This window comes from Peromyscus maniculatus, chromosome 11, assembly GCF_049852395.1.
Source record: "Peromyscus maniculatus bairdii isolate BWxNUB_F1_BW_parent chromosome 11, HU_Pman_BW_mat_3.1, whole genome shotgun sequence".
Lineage (NCBI taxonomy): Eukaryota > Metazoa > Chordata > Mammalia > Rodentia > Cricetidae > Peromyscus > Peromyscus maniculatus.
Genome location: NC_134862.1, coordinates 41,976,617 through 41,992,211, shown reverse-complemented (window position 1 = coordinate 41,992,211; position 15,595 = coordinate 41,976,617). Strand labels below are relative to the sequence as shown.

Here is a 15,595-nt window from a genome sequence, read left to right as displayed (position 1 = left end):
TTTTAAAAAGAAAGAATGGAAAAGAAAGTGCTCACGACTCTCCGACACTAGAACCACAGTTCTTCGGTTCTGCTTTCTGTAGGAAGTGGCAATCGCCAAGCGGCATCAATCACTCCATCCCTGAAGACAGCTGAGTGCTTCCTAAGAATATCTGCTTTACTGGTAGGGACTCTGTAGCTCACAGACACTGCTAAGGCTCAGTTACATAAAGGACGATGGCCTGGTTGGTTTTGCTTCTTTTTTCTTTTTTTTTTTCAACCTGACACAAGCTAGAGTTGTCTCAAAAGAGACAAGCCTGTGGGATATTTTCATAATTAGCGATGGTTCTGAGGGGGCCCAGCCTATTGTGGGTGGTACCATTCCTGAGCAGGTGGCGTGGGTTCTGTAAGAAAGCAGGCTGAGAAGTCATGAAGAACAAGCCAGTGAGCAGCACTCCTCCATGGCCTCTGCTTCAGTTCCTGCCTCCAGGTTCCTGCCTTGAGTTCCTGCCCTGACTTCCCTCAGTGATGGAGTGTGACCTGAGAGTTGCAAGCTGAATAAACCCTTTCCTCCCCAAGGTGCTTTTGGTCACGGTGTTTCCCACAGCAATAGAGACCTAACTCAGACAGCTGACTGTCCTGTGACTCCAAAGCTGTATATTCAAGCTGAAGCTGGGAACTGGCAGGTGTCTTGGCGTTTTCCACATCCGAAGCCTCAGGTTCATGACCACATGGAAAGCAGCGTACACTAATCTGTAACAGCCCTGCTCTTGTAAAGCCACTCCACAGGCAGCCCTTGCCCTACCCACCCTTTTTTTCTTTTCTTTTTTTTTCTTTCTTTCTTTCTTCCTTTCTTCCTTCCTTCCTTCCTTTCTTTTTTTTTCCTTTGAGGCAAAACACTTTATCAGAGGCTTGGGAAGGGCTGTCCCCCACAGGGCAGATCTTCGGCGTCTCTCTGCCACTGAGAGAGCCCTCCCCATCTCTGCCTGTTGTTTTCCTCCCCGGCCTCTCTTATGGGCACTTGAAAAGTTTTCTTATTGTTCTACAGGGTTGATTCTGACTTCACTTCCTTTCCTGAACCTTAGCTCTATTATTATTAGGTGTGGATGATGTGTGAGAGAGAGTACAGGTGGTTGTGTGCATACCACAGATGTGGAGGTCAAAGGACAACTTGAAGAAATCGGTTCTTTCCTTCTACCACGGGTTCTGAGGACCAAACTCTGGTCTTCAGGCTTGCTCAACCAGTCCCCCCACTGAGCCACCTCTCACCTGCGCCTCCCTTTCAATATTAATTACATAGTGAAGAAAACGCTGCTCTACTTGTCACATTATAGAAAATATATTGACTATGGTCAGTACAAATGCTCTCCAAAGGGAAACTTAAGTAAATGAGTTCCTAGGTCACGAGATGCCTCCTAAGAAACTGGGGTTCCTATGAGGCCATCCCAGAGCTTCATCCCAGAAGCACAGGGGATGGACAGATCACCTCAATGGGAACCTAAAGCTTTATTCAGCCACTGATGAGGTTCACAGGCAAAGAGAAAACACATGGAAAGAAAGATCTGAGTTAAGTTTCCATACACTTCTGTACTGTAGCTTCTCAAACTTTGTCCTTTCATCTTACTATAAAAGCAAGCCAATCAATTATGAAGAATTTAATTTCTAGTAAGGCTGGATAACTAACGTTAGCTGGCACATGGACTTCAGTTTGAAAAAAAGGAAAAGTCTATATTTGGCTGATTATTAGGGAAGAGACAAATGACTGAAAAATAGGAACTTTGTTCTTTTCAAAAGTAAAAAATTTAAATTGTGTGTGCGCATGTGAGTGCAGTGCCTGCAGAGGCCAGAAGAGGGTGTCAGATCTCCTGGAGCTAGAGTCACAGGCAGTTATGAGTGGCCCCACTTGATGGTGATGGGAACTGAATTCAGATCCTCTGCAAGAACACTCTTAACCACTGAGTCACCCCTCCAGCCCAGGAACTCTTCTTAAGAACACTGATTTATTCATCTAAATGGAAGGAGGAGCTTGCTTATTTTGTGCCAACATTGCTGGGTTCTTTATACTTTTGTCTTATTTTAGCTCCACATCAATCCTAAAAGATAGGGACGACTAGGTTCTTCTTACACAGTCACAGAGCTAAGTGACAAACCCAGATGGCTACACAGTTCCTCATCCACCACAAAGGCTGTGTTTAAGTGGTTCCTGACGGCCTACTATGTATCAGGAACTGTCTGATCTGATATCAGGGACGTTCTGAAAGAGTTAGAAGGCATGACATGCTAAGCAGGGGTCTGAAGAATCCTCTCTCACTGTATGCTTAAGAAGTATGCTGGCTGCAAGGTAGTCTCCATGTGAAACAAGATAGCATCCTTTAAGAATGGCTGAGGTACCACAGAAGAAATGACAGAGCAGATACTGTTCAGAACCTTCTGCCTACTGACAAGCCTGCCAGCCTCCTGAGACTGGATAGAGAAAGACTCCTTCCCCACACTAGCCTTTCCTCAGAGGGAGACATACCAGGGTTTGAAGCAGGGAAAACCAGTATTGTGCAGGATAGCAGTAGCAAAGGGAGAAGATGGAAGAGGAAGATTAGGACTTTGAACTGTCAGCCCCCAAGAGCTAGCTTGGAGGGCAAAGGCAAATAAATGAAGAGTGAGCTGAGAAGAGACAGCGTCCTATCAAGTGTTACTTAAGAGCCACTGTGGAACAAATAAACTCCTTAGGACTTCTCTTGCTTTTCAGTTTTTTTGAGACAAGGTCTCTCTACATTGCCATAGATGTCCTAGAACACATATATATACCAGACTGGCTTCGAACTCACAGAGATCCACCTGCCTCTGCCTCCCAAGTGCTAGGATTAGATGAGGGTGCCACCATACCTGACCCAGGATTGTTTTCTTGAGGCAGGATTTCATATATCTCATGTGGTCTCAAACTCTCTATGTAGCTAAAGATGGCCCTGAACTTCTGATCCCCTACCTGATGCCTCTACCTCCAGAGTGCTGGAATTACAGATATGACCCACCATGCCTCATTGAGAATGAGGTGGACTGCAGGGTTCTGTGCGTGCTAAACAGGTGCTCCACTGTCTTAGTTAGGGTACTTACTGCTGCTGCAATCAAACACCATGGCCAAGAGCAAGTGGGCGAAGAAAGGGTTTATTCGGCTTAAACTTCAACATAGCTGTTCATCCTCAAAGGAAGTCAGGACAGGAACTCAAACAGAGCAGGAACCTGGAGGCAGGAGCTGAAGCAGAGGCCATGGAGGGGTGCTGCTTACTGGCTTGCTTCCCCTGCCTTGCTCAGCCTGCTTTCTTATAGAACCCAGGACCACCAGCCCAGGGGTAGCACCACTGACATGAGCCGAGCACCCCCACACCCATCAATCACTAAGAAAATGTCCCTCAGGTTTGTCTGCAGCCTGATCTTATGGAGGCATTTTCTTAATTGAGGCTCCTCCTCTCTGATGATTCTAATGTGTCAAGTTGACATAAAACTATTCAGAGCATCTACCAACTGAGTTTCATCCTTAGCCCCTAGTGAAGAATTTAAAACACAAAAATTCCCAGCTAGAGGTTTGGTTCAGTGATAGAACTCATGATGGTATACACAAGGCCTTGAGTTCAATACCCAGCACCAAAGAACACATTCACCTTTAAACCACACATCTACTTAGTATGTCTATTAACCTATTCTAGATGGTCCTGATCTTCTTTGGCAGACAGTGTAAGCAGGATGGCTGCATTTCACTATATATGTAGTGTATACTAGGGGGAGGCTAAGATTGTTAGGCAAAAACCACACGCTTACTGTCTCCAAGGTATTTATGATTCAGTGTTGGACTGAACTTCCCATATCCTGCCCAACACATCATTTCAGTTTCCCTTTCTTGCCCCGTAAAATAATCCATTCTTTCCATCAAGGAGCTCTCTAAAATATCACTCTTTACTTCTCTCCTTGGGATATTCTAACCTACCCTTATTTATTTTCTCCTGGAAAACCACCTGGACCTAATTCCATGCATTCTTTCCTCCCAACAGCATTTTGCCCTAGTTTTCTTTTCTACTTCTGACCTCTCAACTCTTACCTTTTCATCTACTCTACATCCTATAGACGGTGTGGCATCTGACTAAAGGTAGTGTGCTGGCTGTCCTGTGTCAACTTGACACACAGACTCCAGTTACCTGAAAGGGGGGACTTCGGTTGAGAAGCTGCCTCTATAGAACCCAGCAATAAGGCACCCTCTCAATTAGTGATCAATGGGGGAGGGCCCAGTGCATTGTGGGTGGTGCCACCCCTGGGCTGGTGGTCCTGGGGTTTATAAGAAATCAGGCTGAGCAAGCCAGGGGAACAAGCCAGTAAGCAGCTCCCCTCCATGGCCTCTGCTTCAGCTCCTGCCTCCAGGTTCCTTCACTGTTTGAGTTCCTGTCCTGACTTCTTTTGACGATGAACCGTGATTGGAAGTATAAGCCAAATAAACCCCTTCTCCAATTTGCTTATTGGTCATGGTGTTTCATCACAGCAATAGAAACCCTAACTAAGGCAGGCAACATACAATGTTTGCTTTATTAGGCACCAGAATAAATGCCAATAACTAGCCAGAACAAGAGAGAAGCTAGTTTCTTAGCAACAATCTTAGGAAATTTCAGGGTTAAATTTTTGCATAAATTTTTTGTTCTCTTTTGATGCTTTGTGGGACTGGATTTTGAAAACACTGACTGCTAAAATATAATTAAAAATCAGTATATGTATTAAAAACAAGTTATTCCCACTGAAGTCTAGTTGAGGGTTATAAAGAGAAAAATCAACACTGTAACTGGTTAATTAAAAATATTTGCCAAATAAAAAAGATAGACCTTGTCTGGAAATATTAGTCTTCCTCTGTTCTCTGAAATATCTCACCAGGATCGTTATGAGCCAATAACCAGCCAGCTGTGTGGCAGGCCAGTTGCAGGTGACATGTACATTTCCCAAAGGGCCAAGAAGCACCTGTCAGGATAAACAGGCTACTGATTAAGGCAGAACAACACAGCTGGCTGTGATGGCTCATATTTGGAGTCCCAGCATGTGGTAGGTAAGGCAGAATTATAAGTTCAAGGCCAGCTTGTGCAAAATAAGTAACATTTATGTTAATGATGATGACGATGATGGAGGAGGGGAAGAGGATGAGGAGGAGGGTGAAGAACAGGAGGAGGGGAGGAGAAAAAGAGGAAGAACAACAACCTCAGAGAAACCAAAATTATGTAACGGCCACAGTAAAGGAAGCACTGCTGAGGCTGAGGGAATCCTCTCAGGCTGAGCAAATCGAATCTTTACAAAAGAAACACACGCACGCATGCGCACACACCCACTCCCAGCAGACTGTACAAGTGTGAGGCAGACCACTGCTCCATTAGCACTGTAAGAGGAGATTTTAAAAGGGGTAGAGAGATGCAGATGCCAGAAAGTAGGGGGTAGGGAGGGAAGGCACGTTTGCATATAAAATACTTTGTAGGAGGAATTAGAAATGGACTGCCAACTGAGGAAAAAGACACATCTGAACACTAAAGAAGGTCTCAAACACTATGGCTTAACAGTGTTCCTCCTATTCAAGTATAAACCAGGAACCTCAGGGCTTATTAGCCAGACTAACAAGTTGGAAATACCAGGCAGTGTGAGCTGATATAAGTTGGTCTATTTTGGAATATGCTGAAAATGGAAGGTTATGAGGACTTGAACGTATCAGAAAAATAACCATTGTATAAGAGGGCGGGGGAAATTCTGCCTTGATAGTTTGACAACTCAAAGGAACGTCCATTTCCCCTAATTCAGTTTTGGTTTCCTTCAGCTAAATGTTTCCTTTCTTTGCCACCCCCCTCTCCAAATCAAACAGAAGCATGAACTCATTGATCCTAAATATAACTGGAGCTGACAAAGTATCTTTTTCACGGTCATGAGCACTCTCCAGGTAGCTGTGACCTGCTCCCGGCAGTGAGTTCAGCATCCCTGATCACTCGACAGATGAAAGCCTGTGGTGAGAGAGTGGTAGCCAAACCCACAGAGGCCACAAAGCCCCAGCATCACAGGAAGCTAAGCTTAGAATCCTTGGAGTCTGCTCCCAGCTCCACATCAGAAGACTGGAGAAGAAAGCAAATCTGGAGAAACTGCTTGAGGGAGATCTCATCAGCCACAGGAAAGAGCTTCTAAGGAAGAGTGATCATCCTCATCTTAACCATGCAAAGAAAAGGCCGCGCTGGTATTGTTATTCCAGTACCCTCTCAATTATAATCTTGGGGTGTGTGTGTGTGTGTGTGTGTGTGTGTGTGTGTGTGTGATGATTGATGAGCACCTGACATAGTGCTCTGGCTTCTATACACACACACACACACACACACACACACACACACACACACACACACACTTAAATAAATAAATAAAAACAAATAAAACCCTAGAAATTTAAATCAAATTGGGTTTCTCTGTAGCTCAGCAGTAGAGTGCCTGAAAACAGGAAGCCCACCACTAAAAGTGAACGGAGAGAAAATGGGGATTGTTCCATATCCCACTCCAGCACATAAAGCTATAAGAAACATGTAGAAGGAAATGAGATCACAGTCACTGACAGAGAGACCAGCTGTCTTAGAAGAACGGTAGACAGAGAGGTACTAACAAAGACCGAGGCACTCTCCCAAGTGGGCCAAACTAGCCCGTCCTGTCAGGCACAGCCATGCGAGGTGAAGAGCCCTGCATTTTGAGCACTATCATGCTCTTCTAATCCTGCCTGCCTGGCCCCAATACCATATCCTTTCCCAACCCCTATTTCCACCTAGCCATGGCCTAGTCCTAGCTATCTAGTAGCAAATGAAGGCCAGAAAAAGAGGAGGCCTTCTTGTGCGGAGGCAGGAATGATGGAGAGGCAACATGACAGACAGGAGATGCCACAGCACCTATGCTTTCTTGGGGACTTTACATACAGAGAAGCCAAGGTATTCTTCAGATGACAGGGATGCTTTGTTCCCTTAGATTGAATCAAACCTGGGTTCCTTATAAGGTCAGGGAAATGAACTGCATGGTCTCAGTTCTACTAAGAATATTAATTATTCATCATATCACTGTCCCTTTAGAAAGAGATGCTCAAAACAGTTCTAGAAACAAAAAGGGCCTTCTAACTTTGGTAACTACTCTGTAAGATCTTGTCAAGATGCAGCAATCACATACCCCTTCCTGTCTGCCAGATACAAGCATTCCCCAGAGCCTACAGTATGATGAGCAGAGGCAGGCACGAAGCTGCTCCCGCCTGCCCAGTCAGCCTCGTGGATTACATTCCTCTCAGTCTCCGTTCCTTTCAGAGCCCAGAATACACAGCACCAGACTACTTTTCTAAAGTCAGAGAAGAAGCTGGCAGACACACATGGAAGGCTGGTACCTGTAGGAGAGCATGGTTCATGGTCACCTCCAGTTCAGCTAAAATATGAGCAGCATCCTCGCTGTCTTCCTGAACCTCCAAGTCCTCCTCAGGGATGGTCTCCCAGTTGTTCTGGTGGGCAGCCAGCGTGTGCACTAGCTCATATTGACCAGGGAGAGCCAGGCTGACCCGGGTCTGGGTCCCGTAGGTGAAGCGGAGGCGCCGGAGCTTACAGCTCTCGTCACTGTCCAGTTTGATGGTGGGGAGCACCTGCACCCCCAACAGCAGGTTCAACAGCTGGCACTTGGCATTACAGTCCTGGCCGAGGATCAATATACAGGGAAGGCAGTCCACAATCTGCTGGAGATACTTCTCTTCCTTCGGTGGGAAGGAAATGCAGCTCAGCGGGCCTGGGTGGGGAATGGGGAGAGTGGAGGAAAAAGAAGTAGATAAAGTGAGGGGAGGACAGAGAGACTCACCTAGAACGGCGCAGTCCCAGAGGGAAAATTTCCGGGAAACTTTTGGTTAAAGGAGGTGCCGCGAAAATGCACCAGTCAGAAAATGTTCTTCAAACGTCAGGTAGTCACCTGACCAGCTCATCACGAGAAACGAAAGGTGACAGTGACCTGACAGTCCCTTCTCTTTCTTTCATACAGTGGAGGGACAGCTTCCAAGGAGTCCCTCACAAACACAAGAGTATTAAATGGCAATAACTAGGTCTGAGTCCAAGCAGAAACTATATCTAAATGAATCAAAATGAAAACCTTCCTTCTGACAGAAGGTGGAATACTTGAATGCACAGCCCTTTTAAATCCCTACCTTATGCAGTTTTAGCTTGTACTCCTCATTTAAACTTATTTTATGCCTAAATGCTGATAAACACACAAATGGAGGGGAGGTAAAGACCTCTGCAAGATGGCATGAGCTCTAACGCGTTTTCCAGTCCATCACCCCAATAGCTGACGACGGCACCCCAGCTGCCAAGTCTTCTTGAGATACTGGATGTTTAATTGCAATCTCTACTCCCTAATCAACTCATACTCTTTCTGTTGATGGCTGACAAGACCATGAGTAAGACAAAGGGACAGAACTGCCCAGCAGGATCAAATCTAGGCAAATCTAAGAGATGTGATCTCAAAAATAATCTCCTTTGTGGATACCATCATCAACCTAAAGGGTTCACTTCCTCAAACAGATTTCCTAGTGTTATACAGACCAGAAAGCTTAAAAACCTGCTTGGGAAAGAATATGGAACTGGTTCCTGAAATGTTCAAGAAAGAACTCACTCATTCTCAAAAAGGTTCAGCAGTGGGGTCTCCAGCCATCTAAGATTCAGGAGAGCCAATCTCTGAGCCAAACACACACGTCATAATTGAAGGTTAAGGTGGTAGGTAACACTGAGATACTATTTGCCTTAGTCAGCTAACAACATTATTATACCAAACCACTTGTGGAATTGTTTTGTTCATGAGGTAAGAGGCTTGACTCACTGAAAAGGTAGTTCTTCAGAACGTACCTGCCTCATCTTCCCCAGAGAGATTCAAGAGGGCTGTCCTCCCTAAGTCCCTCTCTGCATTCATTATGGTCCTCTGTTTCATGTCTAGCTACGAGTGCAGCACCCTGGCCTCAGCCTCTACAGCAGCAACACTAGAAATGGGAACCTACTCTCTGAAAGTCTGGAAAGCATTTCCCGAGTGCCTGTTGTGTGGCAGCTGTCTAAGCAGCACAAGAGTGACCAACACCAGGTTACTCACAGCTCTGATCGCTGGCCTGTGCTCTAAACCAGGAAGGAACAAACAATGGTCTGTGTGACTACTCGGCAAAGAACAATGGGCAAGTCCGAGTCCTGTGTCCCTCTGTCACTCTAGTCTGGAATATACACCCTACAGCAGAGGTTCTCCTATTAATAACTGTTTCTAGGAATCAAAGCTTGAAGAACCTTCCTATTTCTCTGCATCCTGAGCACTAACACAAGGACTGTGACAGGACTGTAACTGAAAATTACATATTTGTTCTGTGTAAGAATTCATCAGATGGGAAGTGATGTCTATAGAAGTGAGTCTACTACATCTGCAAAGCACAGTGTCGTGAAGAAGAATTTCAAGAGAGCCGTCATTCCTAAAGTGCTCCCTCCTGACACAGTGAGGAGCTGTGAAGAAAACAGAGCAACTGAATGTGAAGGGAAGATGTCAGCTGGCCTGCCTTCCCTCTCACCTCCATGTCCCAGAGTCTCACCTAAATGACCGTTCCCACTGGCAGCCTGGACTCACTATCACAAAGGCAGTTTGTAAGGAAAACAAACAGCAGCCCTCAGTAAGTTCGGCCACTGCTGCTGCTCTAGCAGTGTGGGAAATGAAGAAACCCCAGCCTCTTTCAGGACAACAGCTCTGAAAGTAGCAGCAGAGCCAATAAAGCATGCTGCATCAGCCAAAGCCACAGAGACACACCCCATTAGTCACCTGACCCAAATCATCACCTTCCCAGGCTCCATCTCTCCTACAAAAACAGTCTGCAGAAACGAGCTGCTCCAGTCAAAGCAGCCAAAACGAGTGCAATGGCAAGGGGGCTGAGGTGGGGCCCAGTTCTGCTGCCCATTTCCAGGCACTCTGCCAGGATTCCATGTGCAGCCTACTGAGCCGGGAAGGCCTTTACCAAGAGCATTGCTCTCTCATTTTCCAAGCCCTCTTCTTCTCCCATGAGCTTTTTCACTGATCTCCAACATGTCCCTAAGATTTGAATAAGTGCACGAGAGATGTGAAGCCCAAAGCAGATGGGATGTTCTTCCTTCCCTGGGCACCTTCGTGACAAGGAGCCCAGCTGGCGACGGGAACAGCCCTGAGGTGATTTTCTGATCCTGCCAGTCTGCTGGCCCTTTCTGATCCTTGCACTGCTCATGAACTGACGGAGTTAGACCATCTTTAACACTCTTTCCAGTTCTAAATTCTCATTTTAACTGGTCTGGTTGTTGGCAATGCTATTCTGAGATAGGGTCTTACTATGTAGACCTGGCTAGCTTGGGTACTAAGTAGATTCGGCTGGCCTGAAACTCAGAGATCCACCCTCGGATTCCTAAAGGTGTGTGTCACCACGCCTGGCTGTTTTTATTTTTAAGTTGTTCATGAATTTAATTAGGCAAGCTCCTCCTGAACTGCTATTAAGTCGTCCTGATCAAAGGTGACTAGACTAGCCAAGGGCTCTAAGGACCTACAGTGCAGTCTTGGCAAGCTCTGAAGAAGAGCCGAGAAGCTGTGTCTGACACTGGAGGGAGGGAGGAAAGCTGCCTCTGAGCCGCAGCAGCCTCCGCCTAGCAGACAGTTAAAGGACTGGGGAGCTAATCGGGTTTCCTCTGGTAATTAATACAGCAGTATCTGCATATGGGCTGCCAGAAGGGAACAGCGGGGCTTCTCAGCTGGCGCACATTAACCCTGCCAACTCTGACTGCAGGAAAATTCAAATCCAATTGTCCTGAACGCAAACCAAGGCTTTATCTCTCCGTCTTTCTTCATGGTGGTTGTTCTTAAACACAGTTATCTGGACTGAACTTCCTTCCACAAGGTTTCAGGTTAGGAGAAAGAAGCGCAAACAAAGGAGCAAGCCACCGTATTTACCGTTCTAGATAGTATTTTTGATCTCTTTCTATACACTGACCTCTGTTTGCCTCAACTCAATGTTCTTGATTCTACCAGATAATTTCTGTCCTCCTTTACAAATCAGAAAATGGGCTTTAAGAAAATCAAAAGCAGTCAGGCTTCTCCACTTATCTGAGGAGCTAAAACAGTTATGCAGAGCTGCACCCTGCTCTCGGCAGTGACCCTGGGCAATGACCCGCCACGCCACTTCCCAAGCCAGGGCTGAATCTACAGCATTTAGTAATTATAGGACTTCAATTTAAAACAAACTGATACAGTCGCTATGAATGTTGCTGTAGACCATGAGGAATAAAGGCCCGGGAGAAAACAGAGACCGGCCAGGCACGGCGGCTCACACTGTAACCCCAGCACTAGGAAAGCAGAGGCAGCAAGGCCAGGAGTCTGAGCCAACCTGGGCATAATGTATAAAAAACAAACAGGCCAGAGAGGTGATAGCTCAGTGGGTAAGAGCACTGCCCACTCTTCCGGAGGACCTGAGTTCAGTTCCCATCCTTCATGTCAAACAACTCAGTCTCCTGCAATCCCAGCTCCAGGGATCCAAAGCTCTCCTGGCCTCTGGGGGTACCTGACATTCTGGGCTTGCGCAGCATGCACATGAATCAAAGTAAACCTTTTTTTTTTTAATTGTTTTTTGTAGGTTTTTTGTTTTTTTTTTTTTTGGCTGGGGGTGGGGCAGGTGTTTTTTCCAAGACTTGTCTATGTAGCTCTGGCTGTCCTGGAACTCACTATGTGGACCAGACTGGCCTTGAACTCACAAAGATCCACCGGTGTCTGCCTCCATGTGTGTTAAGATTAAAGACCTGAGCCACTATGGCTGGTCAAAGGAAGTAAATCTTTACAATAAATAAATAAACAGAATTACTTTTGACTGCTGCACATTCAAAAACACTAGTTATTCTACATATTTTTGGAATTCCTTCTCTAAAAGGAGCTGTACAGGTGCCTTTCTACGAAGTTCTCAATGCTCTTCCCACCAGCCAGGATACATTACTGTTTGGATTTGAAGACTTCTAAAAAGAGAAGGCATATTATGTCACCAGTGCCCTGTCAGGATACACTAAATACTGGGTTGGATTTGCAGAAATGGCAGGTGGGCTTGGATCCATACACTTGCATTCCTGCTTGTTTCCCATCCCAATCAGTCATCCATACTCACGGTGAACGAAGGCCAAGGGAACATCAGCCTACGGTACTATCTGGAGTAAGTGTGACTCTGCTCCTTACCTTTTCATACTACTGCAGCTTACTGGGATCCGGAAAACAGACTGCCAAAAGTATGGCACTTTGGCACGCTGCATACTTCAAGTTAAAGTCTGGAAGGGCTCTGAAATAAAGTCTCTCTCCTGATCTTCTGCCTGCCAGTGTTCTACCCTCCTCCAAACTAATCCACAGAATTCAGAATTTTCTTCCTGAAGGTGGACATGGAAACTAGAAATCCTCCATCCCAAGCCAGCCATAAAGGCTGGAAATTCACTCCTTTTTTCTTTTGAGACAGGCTGGCCCTGAGTGAGTGCTGGGATTACTGATGGGCCACCATACTTCATTTGTCGTCTCTAGATTTCAGCCGTGTCTTGCTGCAGACAGAGAGGGATGAAGGCTACAGAAGTGGCCCAGGAAACGGGACAGACAGGCCATGCTGGGCCTCCCCACTCCATCTCCACTATTAGATGATACCTCAGCTCGTGCCATTCTATACAGCCATCCCTCTTCACCAGACCTAAGCATGATGACCACTTTCCCCGGATTTGGAGGTCATCATTTAAGAAGCTCCAAGCACATAAAACTTCAATCCATCACTGTGCTTTGCTCATTAAGCTGGTTTTGCTACAGGAGATTGGGTTTCGACCTGGAGATGGAAAAAGAACCACACCTCAAGAGTGACCGACAAGGACTTCAGACAGAGTTCATCCAGGTCTTAACCCAGCTGGTGCCCAAGCACATTTCCTTCTTTTGGCTTTTTGTTTGTTTGAGGCAGGGTCTCATTCTGTAGCTTAGGCTAGCCTCAAATTTATAATCCCCCTGCCTCTACCTTCCTACAGTTGGGATTGCAAGTGTATGCCACCACATTCATCCCTCAGGTGTTTGTTTGTTTGTTTATCTCATTTTTAACTTAACTTCTCTATATACTATGATTTTGTGGCAAGCTACTATAAGTCCTGTCTAAAAGCAAATAAAAAAATAGATTCTATAGTTAACTGAAAGGAACTGTGACACAAACATACATTTCCAAAATAAATAGTGAAATTTTACTTCACTTTAGCTCTATGTGCCAAGAGTAAAGGGAAGGATCAATCTACGCTGAAAAACGCTACAGTCTTCTGCTACAATCAATTCTATTACAAGTTTTAAAGTATTGAACTTGGAACAAAATTCCCATGAGCTTAGAGAAAAAGTTTCTAGATAAGAAACATATTTACCATTTCCAAAGAACTCCCTGAGCATCCACTAAATATAAAAGATTCTGAATAATACAGGAGACACATGACTTAAGAAAACACATGTTCTTATTGCAAGCTCAAGTCCAGCTGAAGGAGTGGTGTTTTGTTTTGTTTTGTTTGTCTGTTTGTCTGTTTTCTCTTTGGGGGCAAAATCACACACAGATGGAGGCTTTTTCTTACTTATGAATGCCGGGCCTTATCTTGGCTTGTTTCTAGCCAGCTTTCCTTAATTTAAATTATCCCGTCTACCGTTTGCCTCTGGGCTTTTCCCGTTCTCTTACTTCTGTAAATCTTACTCTTACTCCGTGGCTTGCTGGTTGTGTAGCTGAGTGGCTGGCCCCTGATGTCCTCCCCTTCTCTGGCTCCTTCTCTTTCCAGATTTTTCCCTCTATACATTCTCTTTGCCTGCCAGCCCCACCTATCCTTTCTCCTGCCTTGCTATTGGCCGTTCAGATCTTTATTAGACCATCAGGTGTTTTAGACAGGCACAGTAACACAGTTTCACAGAGTTTAACAAATGCAACATAAACAAAAGTAACATGCTGTGGTGGTATTGTGTTCCCCAAAATATCATGTACCTTAATAAACTTATCTTGGGTCAGAGAACAGAAAAGCCACTAGTTAGGCAGTGATAGCACCTTTAATCCTAGCATTCCAGAGACAGAAATCCCTCTGGATCTCTGTGAGTTCAAGGCCACATTGGAAACAGCCAAGCATGGTGACACACGCCTTTAATCCCAGAAAGCCAGCCTTTAATCCCAGGGAGTGGTGGTAGAAAGCAGAAAGATATATAAGGCGTGAGGACCAGAAACTAGCAGCATTTGGCTGGTTAAGCATTTGGCTGGATAAGCATTCAGGCTTTTAAGCAGCAGTTCAGCTGAGAGCCATTGGGATGAGGACACAGAAGCTTCCAGTCTGAGGAAACAGGACCAGCTGAGGAATTGGCGAGGTGAGATAGCTGTGGCTTGTTCTGTCTCTCTGATCTACCAGCACTGACCCCAATAACTGGCCTCGGGTTTGATTTTATTAATAAGAACTTTTAAGATTCATGCTACAACACGCCTTTAAAAAAATTCTACTACAATGGAGTATTGCTAAAGTTATTCTGTGTGGTAGCCCTGGGAAGACCCCCACATTTTAAAAATCACAAAGGTTGTCCTAGACTAGAAAAACAAGGGAGACCTCCCTAGAAACTGGTACCCCAGAGCCGTATGAAAAGATGAAGACATTCGGCAGCCTGCCAACAGTTCCTTCCTGAGTGAAAGTGCTCCTGGCACCATCACGGTGCACAGGGAACAGAAACACAACAGGCAGCTGAGGCTGTCATTAGGGATGCAGAAATGGAAGAAGCCATTCCTCAAAGGATGCCAGGCCTGTGCATCACACTCAAGTTCTGCCATTTGTAAGGAAGCAGATGAACCATTAGGAATGACTCAAAGGTGAGGATGTACCAAAGGACACTGGAGCCAGACTAAAAAGGGTCTCACTAACCAAACCGGATAATTTAATCATAAAAAAATACTAAAAGTTATGACCCACTCAAAAAAATCCCAAATCCAAGTCCACACTGATATAAATAAAGCAAGCTCTCTTTAGAACAGCAACAAGAAAGACAGAAAGAATGATGGCTATGAAAAGTACCACTGAGCAGTGAAGACCGTCAGTGGATGTTACTCTAGACGCTAGTCTAGAGCAGTGGTTCTCAGCCTTCCTGATGCTGCAGCCCTTTAGTACAGTTCCTTATGTTGTGGTGACCCCCCAACCATAAAAATATTTCATTGCTACTTCATAACTATAATTCTTCTACTGTTATGAACCATAATGTAAATATCTGTGTTTTCCAACCGTCTTCAGAGACCCCTGTGAAAGGGTTATTAACCCCACCCCCACCCTCCACCCCCGCCCCAAATGAGGCCAAGACCCACAGGTTGAGAAGCACTGGTCTAGAGGAAAAGGGTTTTGAGGAACAAGCTATCGGTAAAATCTGAGAACACATTCCCATAAGAGACTGAGCAAGAGCAAAGAGAAATGGAGAAGTTAAAGTGGAGTTGGCTAGAGGACACCCACTTAGTGACCACTTAACACCTCCAGTCAGGCAGGGCAGCCTGTGCTCTGTCAGGTGGCATGGGAATGTCATTTTGCTCC

At 45.4% G+C, this 15,595-nt stretch overlaps 1 protein-coding gene across 1 annotated transcript in view; it reads right to left on the bottom strand.

The window, feature by feature from the left end:
- Dstyk (dual serine/threonine and tyrosine protein kinase) overlaps positions 1-15,595 on the bottom strand; it is a 49,256-nt gene that overhangs the window by 24,349 nt on the left and 9,312 nt on the right. The window contains exon 2 of the mRNA XM_006988808.4: positions 7,384-7,772. Coding sequence (XP_006988870.2) covers positions 7,384-7,772 — 389 coding nt within the window. The remainder of the gene's footprint in view (positions 1-7,383; positions 7,773-15,595) is intronic.